This window comes from Echinops telfairi, unplaced genomic scaffold (assembly GCF_000313985.2).
Source record: "Echinops telfairi isolate 266 unplaced genomic scaffold, ASM31398v2 ScPeMD7_15;HRSCAF=58, whole genome shotgun sequence".
In the NCBI taxonomy this organism is placed as follows: Eukaryota; Metazoa; Chordata; class Mammalia; order Afrosoricida; family Tenrecidae; genus Echinops; species Echinops telfairi.
Window position 1 is genome coordinate 12249207 of NW_022103912.1, and position 15956 is coordinate 12265162.

Below are 15956 nucleotides of genomic sequence, written 5' to 3' on the forward strand. Positions count from 1 at the left end.
CTTTGTCTTAGCCTCTGCCATTTCAGACTAAAACTCAACCGTGTTCCACTGATGGCTTATCTTCTGATGGTCTTGACATTTTGCTCTGTTTCCAAGATGGCTGTTAGAGGAGTGGATTTGATGGAGGTGTGTTTTTTGTCTTTCAGCAGACCATATTCCTTAATAAATAGGGCTGTGACTTGGTCCACCCCCTCTAGTAAGGTGGAGAATCACTATATCCTACCCTAACTTTGTCCATCGGGGTAGTCGAGAACTCCCTCCAAAATGGGATTATAGACATAGGCATAGAAGCTAGAATTTATAATACATATGATTATGGTTAGTGGGAACATGTTGACTACATCTCGCTTATTTAAGAAGTTCAGATGTGAAGCAATTATTCTCTACATATCCTCCATCTAGGTCTGTACACTTCTGAATTAGATGTTTTATCTATCAGTCCCATCCCAGAAGAATTCTCTGATCTTTAATTTACATCCTATCAAAGCATCCTCAAGGGATACAGATCATACTCCTTTTTAGTGTTCTTCACGTTTTGGGAGCAGAAAGAAGCCCGAGGGATAAGATCAGGACTGTAGGGTGAATGGGGTGCGGTTTCCCAACAAACTGTTCATAGAACAGCCTTTACTAACTGCAAAAAATAAGCAGGTACATTCTCTGGTGGAAAAATACACAGCACAACTTTACTGTACGTTTTCTCACCTAATAAGTCCCTGTAGTCATCCTGTGTCCTCTGAGAAAATCTATCAGGATTACCACTTTAAAGTCTGAAAAATAATTGCCACTACCTTCTAAGCTAACCTCTTTGCCTTGGATTTCCTTGACCCAACAGATCCCCTCAGAAAATACTTGTCCTCAGCCGTCCACTGAACACAGAGATGTATTAAACATGTTATTCGGGACACGCTCACGCGTGTATAAATTGAAGTCCAGGAGCCGTCCTTTTTATTTCCCTGCTTACAGCCAGAGTGGAATGCAGTAGTGTTTATTGGTAGGAATTTTCCCTCCTATTTTTAAATATAATTCACTTACAATGTGAAATAGCTGGGTTCTGTATACCCTTGAGTTTCTACTAATTTTCTTTAATGATAAAACTTATCAAAACCAAGAAGTTAACCTAGTTAAAATACGCTTTCCTGATTTTGAACTGCCTGGTTTCCCTTTATTCAGTTCTTGGTCATGAGGTAACGTATGATCGAGAACCAAGGGAAGAAGTCCCCCTGGTTTGTTATCCACACAATTGAATTTCTTGGCATAGTCAATAAGACATAGATAAGCACTTTTCTGCTATTTTTTGTTTTAGCTAAGATCTATCTGGTATTGCAACCATATCTCTTGTTTCATGACCTCTTCTGAATTTGCCTTGAATTTTGGCAGTTCCCTCTGTACTGCTGCAGTTGTTTTTAATCGCCTTCTACAGAATTGTTCTTGTTTGTGATATTGATGATTTATTTATGCTGTTTGACAATTTCCTCATTATCCTGGAATGCCTTTGGCTGGAATGGGCATAAATATGAATACCATGTAGTCATTTGGTCTTCCAGGGTTCTGAGCGTAGGCACGTGATCACCTCCAGCACTGCACAGGCCAGGTGTGCTGAAACATTTCAGTAGGTAGTCAGTCTACTGGGAAAGGCCAGTTTTGTTTTCATCCATCCCTTCAGGGTAACTTAGATTTCTTCCTTCAGTACCACTGGTTCTTGGTTTCCTCCTGTAAGAGTTGACTGTCGGTCAACCAGTTCTTTTTGCTACAGTGACGCTTGCGTATTTCTTCCATCTTCTTTTGGTGCCTCCGGCGTGGGTCAATATTGTTAACTCCAGGCTTGAATTTTTCACTTTTAGCTTGAGAAAAGTGCCAAGCTATATTGGTTTTCTAACTACAGATCTTTGCACATTGAATTATAATACTGTGTCTTACGTTTTTCTGTAAGAATCCATTGGTTGATGTTGCCTGCAATAATAATTGCTGTATCTATTGCCTAATGGTAGTGTTCTATTTATTTAGCAGGAATATTTATTTTCTTTTTAATGCTATAAAGGATTCCCAAGATTTTAAGAGTTAGCTTATAGAATCGGGGGGAGAGGCAGGGAAGGGAGATGGTTTTTTAAAAAGGATTTCATTTTGAAAACACCAGTTTAGCGCTGTGTCTCCTTCTGATTAGGAAGTGAAGTAGATGAAATTATGAGGTTCCTTTTCTAATGTCCACATCTAAGAAATGCAGATCCTAAAGACACCTTCTAAGACTTTTATTTAAATTTTATTTTTAGAGCTAACACATGAGTTTCTGCAGATACTGGAGAAAACGCCTAGTAGGTTGAAGAAGATTCGATACTGGAGGGTAAGAGAATTGGCGGGGTTTAAGAGAGTATGATTTTTGTCGCTAATCTAACAAATTACTAATTAATTTGAAATTTTATAGCCAACTATTCCTCTCTCTCAGTATTCCTAAATAATTACACAAGAGGGCTTCCAATCGTTTGTAGTAAAGGTCTACCATCTCTATCGATTTCTCCACAAACTTAATGAAGCTCCCTTCCCTCATAGTGTGCCAAACATTTAATTTCTATTTAACTTATATTAAATGAAAATAAGTTTATTTAACTTAGTCTAACTCTTGTCAGGTTGGCTTGACTAAGAACAGAATACATTTTCTTTTATAATTCTCAGGCAATTATGGTGGAAGAATTATTTTTATTTTACAAATGGGAAGGTAAGGCATTCCAACGAAATCGCATTTGACCGGATCCTAAATCCCAAACCGGGACTTTGGACTTTTTATAGTCGTTCCTTCTGTGTCTAGTAAGACAGTTAACTTACATGCAGCCTTGACTCTCCTAGTCTTTGTTATTTCCATGTAGTTAAAGTAGAGGTTTTATAAGCCAAGCACTTTGTATTAAATTCCTTTGCTGTCCTTACTTCTTTGTGTCTTACCTGACTAGGCTGACCAAGCAGCGAGGAAGCCAAAAGCAGATGGGCAGATATCAGAGACGCCGCGGCTTGGCTCGACGTTGGTCCAGAATTCCATTTTAGTAGATGGTGTCACTGGCGTGCCTACAAACCCAAGCTTCCAGAAACCGTCTACATCGACATTCCCTGCACCAGGACCTATAAACCCCGGAAATAATTCTGCTCAAGACAGCAGCCATACATCAGATCATTTGTCATTGCTAGCAACAGGAATGCCAAGTACCTCATACGGCGTGTCATCGCACCCAGGATGGCCCCAAGATCAAGAGTCAGCACGGACGAATAAGATGTACTTGCAGAAGCAGGAAGCATCTTCATCAAGTGGCCAGTACAGCATCAGCTTCCAGCAGGGACCCTCCATCTCATTGCATTCAGGATTGCATCAGAGATCCGAAAAAATTTCTGATCATTCTTCAGTTAAACAAGACTATACTCATAAAGCAGGGAGCAGTAAATACCATGGGCCAATTTCATCTACTCCTGGAGTAATTCCTCAGAAAATGTCTTTAGATAAATATAGAGAAAAACGCAAACTAGAAACCCTTGACCTGGAGGTAAGGGACCACTGTGTAGCTGCCCAGGTAGAGCAGCAGCACAAACATGCGCAGCCGCAGGCCGCGAGCAGCAGCTCTGTGACTTCTCCCATCAGAATGAAAATCCCCATTGCAAATGCTGAAAAACACACAGCAGATAAAAAGGAAAAAAGCGCGTCACTGAAATTGCGGATCCCAATATCATCCACCGATAAAAACGCCAGTAAAGAAGAACTGAAAATGAAGATCAAAGTTGCATCTTCCGAGAGACACAGTTCTTCGGATGAAGGGAGTGGAAAGAGTAAGCATTCAAGTCCGCTGGTTGGCAGAGACCATAAGGACAAGCACAAGGAGCATCCTTCCAACCGCCACCATGCCAGTAGTCACAAGCACTCCCACGCCCATAGTGGCGGCGGCAGTGGGGTCAGTAAGCACAGTGCTGATGGAATCCCACCCACTGTTCTGAGGAGTCCTGTTGGCCTGAGCAGTGATGGCATTTCCTCTAGTTCCAGCTCTTCACGGAAGAGGCTGCATGTCAATGATGCTTCTCACAACCACCACTCCAAAATGAGCAAAAGTTCCAAAAGTTCAGGTAGTTCCTCTAGTTCTTCCTCCTCTGTTAAGCAGTATATGTCCTCTCACAACTCTGTTTTTAACCATCCCTTACCCCCTCCTCCCCCTGTCACATACCAGGTGGGCTACGGACATCTCAGCACCCTCGTGAAACTGGACAAGAAGCCAGTGGAGACCAACGGTCCTGATGCCCATCACGAGTACAGTGCAAACAGCCAGCATATGGACTACAAAGACACATTCGACATGCTGGACTCGCTGCTAAGTGCCCAAGGGATGAACATGTGATCGTTTGTTTAGGTCAATTTTTCTTTTACCTTTTGAATTTGAAGATGGTTAGAACGGAAACCTTCCTCCTGATCGAGCAGTGGTAACAGCTGCCGTTGCTGCCATTGCCTCAGAATTTGTAAGTGCTGCTTTATTCTTCATTCTGAACAGAAGAGATTGTAGTAAACACGTCTTTATCTCCACATGTGATAGTGTTATAATACTGTCAAAGCATGGAAGGCACAGAACTCAGTATTTCTACAATCGCAGCTAAGAACCTTAGGGTGAATGGATGGCTGCTTCTAGGAATATAAGAGGCCTCAAGCATTTGTTATTTATAATTTGAATACTGTAGCAATTTTTTTGTTGTTGTTGCTTGGCTTTTGAATGAGTGAAACTTGTTTTCTTTTGTGTATTTATACTTGTATGTATGATTTGCATGTTTCAATGATAAGGGATAAAACAGTATACTGACAACTGTTTACAAGAAAGTGGAGAAAAATGTACATACATTTTTGTATGTTTAGATATTACCATAAATACTCAGGATTGGAGCTGCTTGTAAGTATAACAATATACAGAATAATTTTATTTTATCTTGTGTTGGAGTCCATCACTAATCTAAAACAAAGGTGGCACTTTTTCATGTTAACCTTAAACTCTAGGCCTTACTGGAAGCCACGGAAGGGGGAGGGGCGCTTCATTCCGGGATGGAGGCGCAGTGCCGAGGATGGTCGCTGACGCTGTGAGGCGCTGGACTGTGCCTGCAGTCGGACCAGACTGGCTGCCGAAATAGCCCCTAGCTTTCAGAAGGCTTGAAGAGGAAAACAAACAAAGTTTACACTCTCTAGATGTGAAGTGCATTTAAACGTTTGTTGGCTCGTTGCAGTGCTAGGAACACAGCTGTTAATAATGGTTTTATAGATCACTGGGATTTGGAAACTAAATTCATGAAAACTCACACAGTGACGAATTAGTCCATTTTTCCTTAAACTGTAACACTACATGTTTTAATAGTAAACAGGGATTGCGTTTCCTTTCAAAGCATTCAGAATGGCACCATATTCTAAAACATCCTCCTGCCCATATTTCTGTTCAGGTGAATGCAGTCTTCCTTATAAAAACAAAATGAAACCTCTCGCTCTCTCAATTTATTTTATATTCTGACATTAAAGAAAGAAAAGCTCGCTGACTGTGCATTGTACCTGTATTTATAACTTTAGATTGTTAGAGAAACTCAGCCTCCAAGTGAACCACTAGTGGAGCTTTTATATTTGCTTGTACTTCTCAATAGAACCCTGTTGAGATGGATACTGTTTGCACGGTCGTCTGACTTCTGAACAAATGGCAGATTCTCATTTGTTTAGCGTTACTGTTGAATGCCAGTAATGTAGCTCTGGTTTATTGGTTAATCTTGAATTTATTCTATGGTAGATCCTTGCTTGAGCTGAGTTGAGTTCAAATTCTATTGAACTGAAATTCTTTTAATTTTCTTTTGGTATATATGAATTATTTTTGTTACAGAGTCACTGATACGTGTACAATTGTACTTTTACACAAGTGTGTTACAGTTGTAAATATTAGAGTTTAATCCCGTATTTTACTTTTATTTAGTAGTTATCTAATTTACTGGTAGCTTTGTGATTTTTTTAAGATTCTTGTTCATTCTTTCAGTAATGTTATTTCAACTTAGATGAATAGGAGCCCATTTCTAGGGACTTTGCCTAGCTAGCATGTCCTTGCATTTGTTCTTGTCTTGCATAATTTAGTAATCCTTGTCTTTACATGTAACTTTGTTGCTCGTTTGGCATAATATTGTATCCATGAAGATGGTCGTTTTGATACAGTCATACTTTTACAGTGGTGCATAATCCACAGACTAGTGTAGAATTAAACAGAGTTCAGGATGAGGGAGGGAAGGGTTTTATTCTTGGTAATTTAGATGTGAAACCTCTAAGGAGCTATCATGTGAAATGACAGTTGTTCTTGTACTGTATAATTGGGGATAATAATACCAGGAATTTTAATAAGATTTTGTAAAGTTATCCAGAAAAGTAGTGAACTTATTTTCAGTATGTCATAGAAAACAATGTGAATATTTAAGGTCTGTGACTATACTTAAACTTCACTAAGAATTTGCAGAATTGTTTCGAGATGTGAGAATAAAGGTAATTTTGTTGAATCTTTATTGGTGCTAATGATGGACAGTCTAAAAAGGTAGCTAGTGTATATTGTTATGGGTCAGTACTTATTAGTAGTACTTCCAAAATTTAATCTGAAATGCTATGTATTCACTTTTCACTCTGTAAATGTAATCTTTACAATGACTTTATTTATTAAAGGGCAGCCAGTTGTAATTTTTACAGGATTGTGTGAGCTATTCAAACTCATTATCCTCTAAACACAGGGTATAACACATCCAAAACTACCATGGGTAACAATCTGGGTATCCTTTTAGGGTTCCTTTGCATTACATGAACAGTGAACATATTGCCATGGACTTACTTTAACCATCTCATTTGCATAACATAATTCAGCAGCCTGGTCCCAATAGACGCAACCAAAGACAAGACTCTGGTGAATGGACATTATTTACTGAGTCTCTTGTAAGTAGCCATAAATAAACCAAAATAGTATCATCAAACTTAGGTGTGAAATTCCACATGTGCAAAGTACTGTTAAGGTGATACATTTTGATGAGATTTTCAACAAAAATATTTGCAATATTAAAAAGCATTATCTTTAAACATCCTATAAGCGAGTGATTCGTTTTTAAGCTGTGTGTTCCCGAGACTTATTAAGCTGTGTGTTCCCGAGACTTGTTACCGTTACACAGAAGCCCGTTACAAAGAGAGGCTTTTATTTACTTTTTACCTCTATCACCGTATTCTCCAACGTTGAGCTGTACAGTGGGATATTTGCCTCACCTACTTTAAAATGCAAAGTCCTCTAAAACCAGATCAAAGGGTGTTTGTTCTCAGAGACATTCCCAGGAGCCTGTTTGTATAAAACGAGATGGTTTACTTCTGAGCTAATATCCGACAAGCTTGTCTAGTTTCTGGTTTGATCCGAGATCTGTTTCTTGCTGCAAGTGTTTAAGTCCTGAAAAGCCACCTGACTGCCTAGGTGATGCTGTGAAAGCAGCTCCATACTCATCTTGGTTCTCCTCTGTACGTGCAGGTGCATCCTGGTTGCATTTCTGATTTCTCCCATGGTGTATGGTTTCGTGGCCAATGGCCCGAAGGACTGCTCACATTACCGTCTCCCAGGAGACTGTCATTAAGTAGCAGACCAGCTTACTTTTTACCTTTCTATGTCCTCTTTGAACAAAGAAATGACCAGTTTTAAATGTTTTTCATAGTCACCAGATGCCTTGCTTTAAAAGCATTATAAGTGTGTCTCGTAATATTTGAGAATTTAAATGTCCGATTATTGTTTCGTAACTTTTGAAACAGACTGCAGTTTTTATACACGTGGACATTATCTACTCCAAGCACCCTGGGTGGTCAGCCATTTTAGTGTTTTAATATGGAAAGAGGCAAGATGTGTAACCGAAGGCAGTGAGTTCTCAAGGTATGCCACCTTTGGGAATTTTTATGTGAGCAGGGCAGCTTTTTGTCTTAGAGCCTACTGTGCTTAAGATCAGTGGAGGAAATTTGGAGCGCTCTGGTTACGAAGAATCCTTGAAGTAGGGGAAGCTGGCAGCCTCTACCCTCCACAGACTTCCCTGGGAGGGAGAGCAGGGTTCACTCTTTGCAGTTACCCTGCTGGAAGGCTCACCAACCCCCCCCCTCGGGAGAAACCAGTGTTAACTGAACTCACAGGAGGAAATGTCTACTCATGTGCCTCCTTAAGCAGGAATTTCTGCATTGGAAAAATACATTTTGTCTTCCTCCTGGGATGCCAGATTATACGAATACGTTAAAGAATTCAGAGGTACTCTAATAACGGAAATCCCTATGATTTCAAATGATCGGAAGTTTGCTTGTCTTGTGAAGAGGCCTGAGCCGTCCATCAGTAAGGAGGATCTTGATGGTGAGTGCTCAGTGTTGTGGCTCTCATTCTGTGCACCCGCCCTTTCTAGCGTTAGCCTCCAGACACCAGTCCCCGCTTCCCCCCCCCCCCAGCTCCTCCCCTCTTAACAATATCTGTTTTGCCTGCTAGGTTCTTTAGGTAAACTGGTAGGATAAATTAAAGGTTCGTGGGACTAGAGGTAATTCTGAGAAAGGCAAGAACCTGTTTGCTGGGAGTCAACATCGAAAGTAAATTATGAAACATAAGGTGTAGTAGGATTCCTCAGTTAAAACCTCCTAAATAATGACACTGGTTGATAAATTTTGCTTGTTTTCTTTTTGAAATGAGCATATTTTTTGTGGCACATCTGTTTATGCAGCTTCATTTGGTACATTTACTCATTTGTTGTCACCAGTTAGAGCAGCAGTTCTCAACCTGTGGGTCGCAAACCCTTTGGGGGTCGAACAACCCTTTCACAGGGGTCGCCCAGTTCATAACAGCAAAATGACAGTTATGAAGTAGCAACGAAAAAAATTTTTTATGGGGGGGGGGGTCACCACCACATGAGGAACTGTATTAAAGGGTTGCGGCATGAGGAAGGTTGAGAACCACTGGGTTACAGGGAATTCCTTTTCTGAGTACTCAAAACCCCCATAGGATATGGATTGGAAACTTAAAATGGCAATCTGTGTACATGCGTCAGCTGCTCAGGATCCATAGAAAGGATTATTAATGACCTTTGCTTAGTCACAGTACAGATCTACGGCTCTGTCAAGGCTGTGAATCGGGAATAAGTCCATGGAGAGGGGCCGCATTAAAGAGAATCTTCAAGGGTAGCATGTTTCAAAAACTTGAATATTAAACATTTGTGCCTGCAGTGTCCAGAATTAGCCTTAATTCATGGGCATTTTATGTTAATACCAGCAAGGGTCTATTTTACTTTTAATAAGGCAGGTGGCTCTTAGTTCAGGACTTTGTTACAAAATAATTCCACTTAACCAAGTTCATCCAGGGCCATTGCTGCTTCCACCCATCCCCTTTTCCCTCCCAGTTTTCTCAGTAGTGAAAAGTGGGTTATTTTTGTTTTAGCTTTAATATTACATGCGCATCCTTCTCCCTCTTCTCAATACTCAGAGGAGAGTAGGGCCTTGCTTGTGAACTTGGATCATTACCATAGAATTGTAGACGAAGCTGATTAAGACTACAAAATGTCCAGGTATCCACTCGACCTCAGTTTTCCTCTGTTTGAAGTCAATCCATAGAAGCAACCATTTTAGGGATGCAGTCAGCCATGGGTTTTCACATGTCTGAGGAAGCATGACAATGCGCTATGGCAGCATTGCCCTGGGACGAGTTTGCTTTGTGGGGACTCACAAGCCATGCTCCTCTTTTAAGTCGGAATCCACTCGATGGGCCTGGATTTTTGTTCAGATGGCTACGTGAGCTGCGCCTAGCGTAAGGAAGGAAGAGGTACTGATTAGCTACTCAACACATTAACTGGACTGTTCGCTTGGACCGGCTCAGTTCACTCCAGAAGGCCCAGTACTGCAGTAATCCCATGCAGTAGAAAGGTTAAGGCAGGCAGGCACAGAGCTTCCTAAACTCAGACTCAGCTATGCAACACACAAGTCAAGCATGGGAGATGCTATAGAGTTAAGGAGGTGTAGTATTAAGTTACATTTGGGGGGGAGGGGGGCCAGCCCCCACCGCTACTACCACCCACAGGTTCAGTAAGCACAATTGTATGGTTGAGATACATAAGTATTATGTTAAAGTCATCGAGAGCATGAGAGAGATTACAATAATGCAGTTAGACACATTACATGGTAGCATTGCTCACCTCAGCCCAGCTTGGTGGTCCACGTGGAGAGGGGGGGAAGGGAAGGAGGGCAAGGGAACAAGGGAGCCAGAGAGAGAGATCAGAGAGCTCTATATTGCTGACTCAAGCCTATATACCTTTTGGGGGCATGCCAGCCCACTAATTACAGGCAGAGACATACGTCACAGGGAGGGGTTGCACTATAGGTTACACCGTAATGAGAGGGGGTGGTCTAGGGACATACACACAATAGGAAGAGGAGGGACTTGGGGTACACACGTGACAAGATGGGTGGATCCTAGATTTAGGATGGCAGCTTAACTTTGACCTGTTCCCTGGGTCTCCATAGTAACCATTATCAGTAGGATGTAAACTACAGGAGCCTGTCCATTGTCCCCAGGGGCAGGGAACAGGGCCCACTGCAGTTTGGCAACTGGTCGCCCTCAGGGGCGATGTCTGCTAGCATCTACCTCCCCCCACAAAGAGGTAGCACAGTGGAGGAGGGGCAGGCAAAACCGGTGAGTGAATGTGAAGAGCATGTCACAAGACTGGAAGCATTGATGAATAATAAATGTGCCTGCTTCACAGTGGAGTTTTGCTTGAATTATAGTGGGATTGGTGGTTTAGTTTCATAAGACGCAACAGAGAAATGGTCTTTTAAAAGTCAGGCATTCGGTGCCACCCTAACTCCTGCCTACCAGAAAGTAAGTTACTGCTCAGCTTTCCTATCAGCTCTGGCCCCTCACTCACCCTCTTAAAGGAAGGTGGAAGGGGAGAACTCATCTGGGCAATAAAACTGGAGAGCCTAATTCCAGAAAGCCAGGATCTAACAATGACCCAAGCAACCAACAGGCCTTAGGGTCAAGGTTTGCCTATGGAAAATGACATTTTGTAGATTCTGCGTAGTACTTCAAATTTGTATTGAGTTTATCTCAATAGCTAAAATAGATCTGTTAACCCCAATGGCAACTAAACCTACATTTACAAGACATGTTTAAGTCATTAATAAGTGAAAGATGGGCTTCTTCCTTCCTGTGCGCATTATTCTCAAATAGGAGAAAAGAACTGTAACTGAGAGAACGAAAAATATACCCACACCAGACTACCATCGTAGCTAGTGGGTTGCTTTTCCTACTTCTTCCTCGAAAATGTCCGAAGTAGATGCTTTTGGCAAGTCCTCACACTGCTGTTAGAGAACACCTCAGTTCATTTGTTGTGTCCTTGAGATGTAGCTTAAGATCCTGGAGATCAATGAAATGCATTAGGTGGTGGGGACTTACGCAGCCGACGCCTTGGAGCTGCCTAGTCTGACTCAGAGCAGCTCGTGCGAATTCTGATGAGCCCTTGTGGTTACGTGTTTGGCTGCGCTCCACAAGGTCCACAGTTAGAAACGATTCCCATAAACAGTTGGTATCTCAGAAACTCGGGGCAGTTCTGCTCTCCTATGGGGTCTCTCTGAGTCAGTACTGACTGCATGGCAGTGAGTTTGGTTTGGTTTGGTACAGTATGGTACAATTCTAACCATGTTCACTCGTATGGTGTTCTGGAGATTAACTGAAAGCGACTTCAGCTCGGGTGCCCATTCAGATGAAGTGAGCAAAGTTCCCTGGAAAAAAATTGACATCCTTCCAGTTCCCCATTTGCTCCTTCAGCTGGTTCTGTTTGGTTAGCCGGACTCACGGCAGCGGGACAGCGGCACAGACAGATGGCCCAATAAGCCAGGTAAACACGAGTTTATGTTTGCTTAGTAATAGTAGTGAATGGTTCATTACAGATCAGTGAGTAAGCAGGAATAAACAAATGCTTACCTTGGTGGTGGTGTCCTTTTGCATTGGACTACAATCTGCATGGTCAGCAGTGTGAAACCACTATTTGCTCCTCCAGAGAAAGACTGGGCTTTATCCTCCCACAAACAGTTACAGTCTCTCAGAGACTCGGCTTGCTTGGTGTACCTTGCTTACGGTGTATACTGCCTCTTCAGGATTCCCATTTTAGGAGCTTTGCTTCTGTAGGAAGGTGCTGCGGGGTTTTAGAGAATGATGCTAGCTGTATCTCACAGCAGACTCTTTGGCATGAAAAAATGTGAAATTATTCACTTCAGATTAGTAAGTAAACCCATGCTCACCGTGCATTTTAGGTAATCCTACACTGCACACAGAACAAAACATTGACTGTTCTAAGCCATCCCCAGGCATCCAATTCCACACTCCCAAATAACTTAGTTAATTCTGACTGGTGATGACCTCACTCAGCTCCAAAGATCTGAAGACACGGAAAATCACTGCAAGTGCGTTCGAGCAGCCTGAGGTTTGTGGGGCCACCTTGAGTCCAGCTCAAAAGCGCAGGCATTTCAGGCAGTCAGGGATCTTAGGGTTATAAAATGCCATGGCCCTTAGCTGCTCGGTTAGACCTTGAGGCTCCCAGAATCTGCAAAGCGAAGATGGCTACCAAAGCTCACCTCAAAACCAGAACAGTTGTGAGGATGGCCCAGGACCGGGCGGTGTTTCGTTGTGTTGTGCATAGGGTGGCTACGTGTTGGGCCAGATGCGACAGCGCCTAACAACCACCCAAGCAAATGGTTTCCTCGCTTCCCAGGTAACGCCCTCCCTTTCTCTAGTCTCCTTTGCCAGGATTACATCTTTTCTGACAGAGCAAGAAAGCACAAGTTGTTTTGACATTTTATTTTAAACTAATGACATTAAAATTGACAGGCCGAAAATAAAAGGAAGTTATAAAGCCATAGAGAATTGTGTTTTGGAAAGTTAAAATTGTAAACACTGGAATAGGTTTTTTATTGGTCAATTAAAATTTTCTCATATACATGGGAGGCTTGAGGAGAAGTAGTGCTTAAAGCTGTACATTAGTGACGCTTTAGAGGATCTGGTGGAAGTAGGATCAGAGTTTCCAGTCGGAAAACAAAGACTCCTGAACCGTCATTTCCCGGAGGTGAATAGCGGAGTGGACCTGGGAAGAAAGTCCTGATGTTCCATTCAGTGACTTCTCTTCAGGAAGGTGTGCCGCAGGAGCTGCAGTGCGGAAGGTCTCTCGTGCTGGTCCCTAAGAAGGAGAAACAAACACATCAGCAGCAGCACCCAACTTCGATCTTGACTCAAAATGCAGGTTTCAGAGTTGGAAGTACAGCCCCTGACAGTCAGGCGGACTTGATTAGAGTCTGGACTCCCAATTTTCAGCTGTGTGATCTTGGGCAATTGACCCGAATTTTGACCTCATCAGTAAAATGAGAATAACTTGTTGGGAGAATCAAGTGCAATAATGATTACAAACTTTTAAACATTGTGTGACATGTAATATTTAAGTGTGTTCAAATATGGTAGTTATAAACAGTTGGCCCTACCATTGTACGTTTGATCAAATTAAGGTGCAAGCTACATACAGTAAAATTCACAATTTTAGATGTGTAGTTTATTGTACTTTTAATTAGCATTAAATCTACTTTTAAAATTTAGAGGCAATAGAGACCAGAATTGAAAAGACTTTAAGGTAGACCGCGAAATAGGCTTTAGTGATTAATTGGAATACCCCTACTTGCGGACTCAGGGAAGCATAAAGTCAAAGTTAATACCGTTACCAATTCATTCTCTTCAAGGAACAAAAGAGCTTTGGCAGCTCGATCCCTTGGGGGACTAAGGGCGCAGGTGGTGGTTGGCTGCAGCGTACTGTTGCGCAGCATCCTTGTAATCAGAGTGGCCTCCTGGAGGTAACGAGGGCAAGAGGACGCCCCTGACTGGCCAGGTTGAAGATGGGAATAAATGTAAAACGTTTCTTGAAGAAAGTGGCAGTACATCCTTTCCAAATAAAAACCTTTCTCCTGGAGTCTCGCCTGCCACTCTGTTCTCCAGTAAGGCTTCCTTTGACATGACTGCTTCCCAACGCCATCCTGTTTCTGTCCTTGCCAACCGTCTCAATTGCCTGGGACTTCTACCTCGGTAGGCAATGGCTTCTGAGACCCTAATCACTTCGCTCGCTTCTTTATAAAACTGCCCTGTTTAACGAGATCGTCCTCCTTGTCTCTTCAGCATCTGAAATACGGCCCGCTCCTTTTTCAAAATGTTTCTGCGTGAGTGTATGGGCAACGGTTCCCTGCGTTCTTCCCTTCCTTTCCCACACTGCCTTCCTTTCGCTTGGGTGCTACACTGGCTAGTACCCATATGGTGTCATTCCTCCACCACACCCCCCACCCCCGACCCCACCCCCGCCTCCCAACATTTACTTCTTTTCTCATGACTGTAACTATCAACCTTGTAATGGTCTCCAAATATGGGCCTCCTACCTTAATCACTTCCCTCAGTCCCAGGCCCATACTTGCAAATGGCTCCTTAGAAGACAGGTTTGTGTTATCAAATTTCAGAAGATAATTATATGCTACTTCATATGACACTAATTGGGTAAGGTTAGTATTCTCCCTAATGGTTATTAACGGTGGAGACCTAATTAATGTGTTCTGCTAAACAATTTGCACGCACTATTTCACTTTGCCTCCACCACAAACATTAATTCATTATTAAGGGTGTGAATTGTAGTGTTAAGAAGAAATGGTTCAAAAGTAGTCCCACTGGCCCTCCAAAGACAAAAGTTTACAGTGGGTTGACCTTTGAAAAGCTGCATGACCCGTAGTTTTTAGTTTTTGTTACTGTCTCAAGGTTTTGACAGGATGCCTGTCAATAAGGAGTATATGTATGTACTGAATTTATTCATTCCACTTTGTATCTCTTCTGTTGAGACCCCTGGTGTTCATTTATTAATGTATTCAGTAAGTATTCGTGTGTTTAGAGACTTCTCTTCAAGGTGGTTCAACAGTAACCAAAACATGCAAAGGACCTGCTCTCATGGTGGGAAACGACACAACAAAGACATCACAAGTCATGTGATCAGTGCAGTGAAAGTGGAGCAGGGTACGGGTTGACTGAGGAGACTTTCCAAGGCCTGACTGGAAGAAGAGCGTCAGCCATGAAGTGGTTGTCTGAGGGGGAGAGTGTTCTGTCTAGGCGGTGAGGACAGCTAAGACAACCCCCGGAGCAAGAGTCAACGTGGTCTGTGTGAGGCCAAGGCAGCAGAACAATCCAGGGAAAGCCTGACCATAAACAAGCGTGGAGAGTGCAGGACTGCTCAGGAAGAGCCTACAAGGGGAGGAATTTGAGATTTTATTCCGAAGAAGGCGTAATTAGTTCCAGCAGACATTGGACTTGATTTGACTTATCGATGTATGTTTTCAAAATCCCATTCATGGTTAGCAGGATCACTTGATAAATTTTTCCCAAGAAACTACACACATAGCAATGTGAATTAATGGGGGAGTGCAGAGTGGAGATTCAAAGTCCATCTGTAGACAATTGGACATCCCCTTATGGAAGGGTCACAAGGAAGAGATGAGCCAGTCGGTGAAATATAGCACCAATGAAACATACAACTTTCCTCTAGTTAATGCTTCCTCCCCCTAACCCCCACTATCATGTGCCCAATTCTACTAACATCCAGATCAGAACATGTACACTGGTACAGATAAGATCTCGCAACACACAGAATCCAGGACATAAACCCCTCAGGACCAATGATGAGAGCAGCAATACCAGGAGGGTAAGGAAAAGGTGGGGGAGAAAAGGGGAACTGATCACAAGGATCAGAATAGAAAAGTGGATGAAGGGAGACATCGGTCAGTGTAAGACAAGGAGAAACAACAATAGTAATTTATAAATTATTATGACAATAATTTGTAAATTATCAAGGGTTCATGGGGAGGGGTGTGAATTGATACCAAGGGCTCA

The 15956-nt window shown here is 42.3% G+C and overlaps 2 protein-coding genes across 5 annotated transcripts in view; one reads left to right on the forward strand and one right to left on the reverse strand.

The window, feature by feature from the left end:
- The window catches only part of CCNT2 (cyclin T2), a 45492-nt gene extending 38789 nt beyond the window's left edge, over positions 1–6703 (forward strand). For 3 of the 4 annotated variants that reach the window (XM_004711897.2, XM_030884793.2, XM_045287411.1), the window contains 2 exons: positions 2268–2338; positions 2940–6703. In XM_004711897.2, the coding sequence (XP_004711954.1) occupies positions 2268–2338; positions 2940–4361 (1493 nt within the window). In that variant the 3' untranslated portion in view covers positions 4362–6703. The remainder of the gene's footprint in view (positions 1–2267; positions 2339–2939) is intronic. The other variant, XM_004711898.2, reaches the window with a different exon arrangement.
- Positions 6704–12890: 6187 nt separating this feature from the next.
- Positions 12891–15956, reverse strand: part of MAP3K19 (mitogen-activated protein kinase kinase kinase 19) — an 80145-nt gene continuing 77079 nt past the window's right edge. Inside the window, exon 9 of the mRNA XM_045287419.1 lies at positions 12891–13230. Within this exon, the coding sequence (XP_045143354.1) occupies positions 13164–13230 (67 nt within the window). The 3' untranslated portion in view covers positions 12891–13163. The remainder of the gene's footprint in view (positions 13231–15956) is intronic.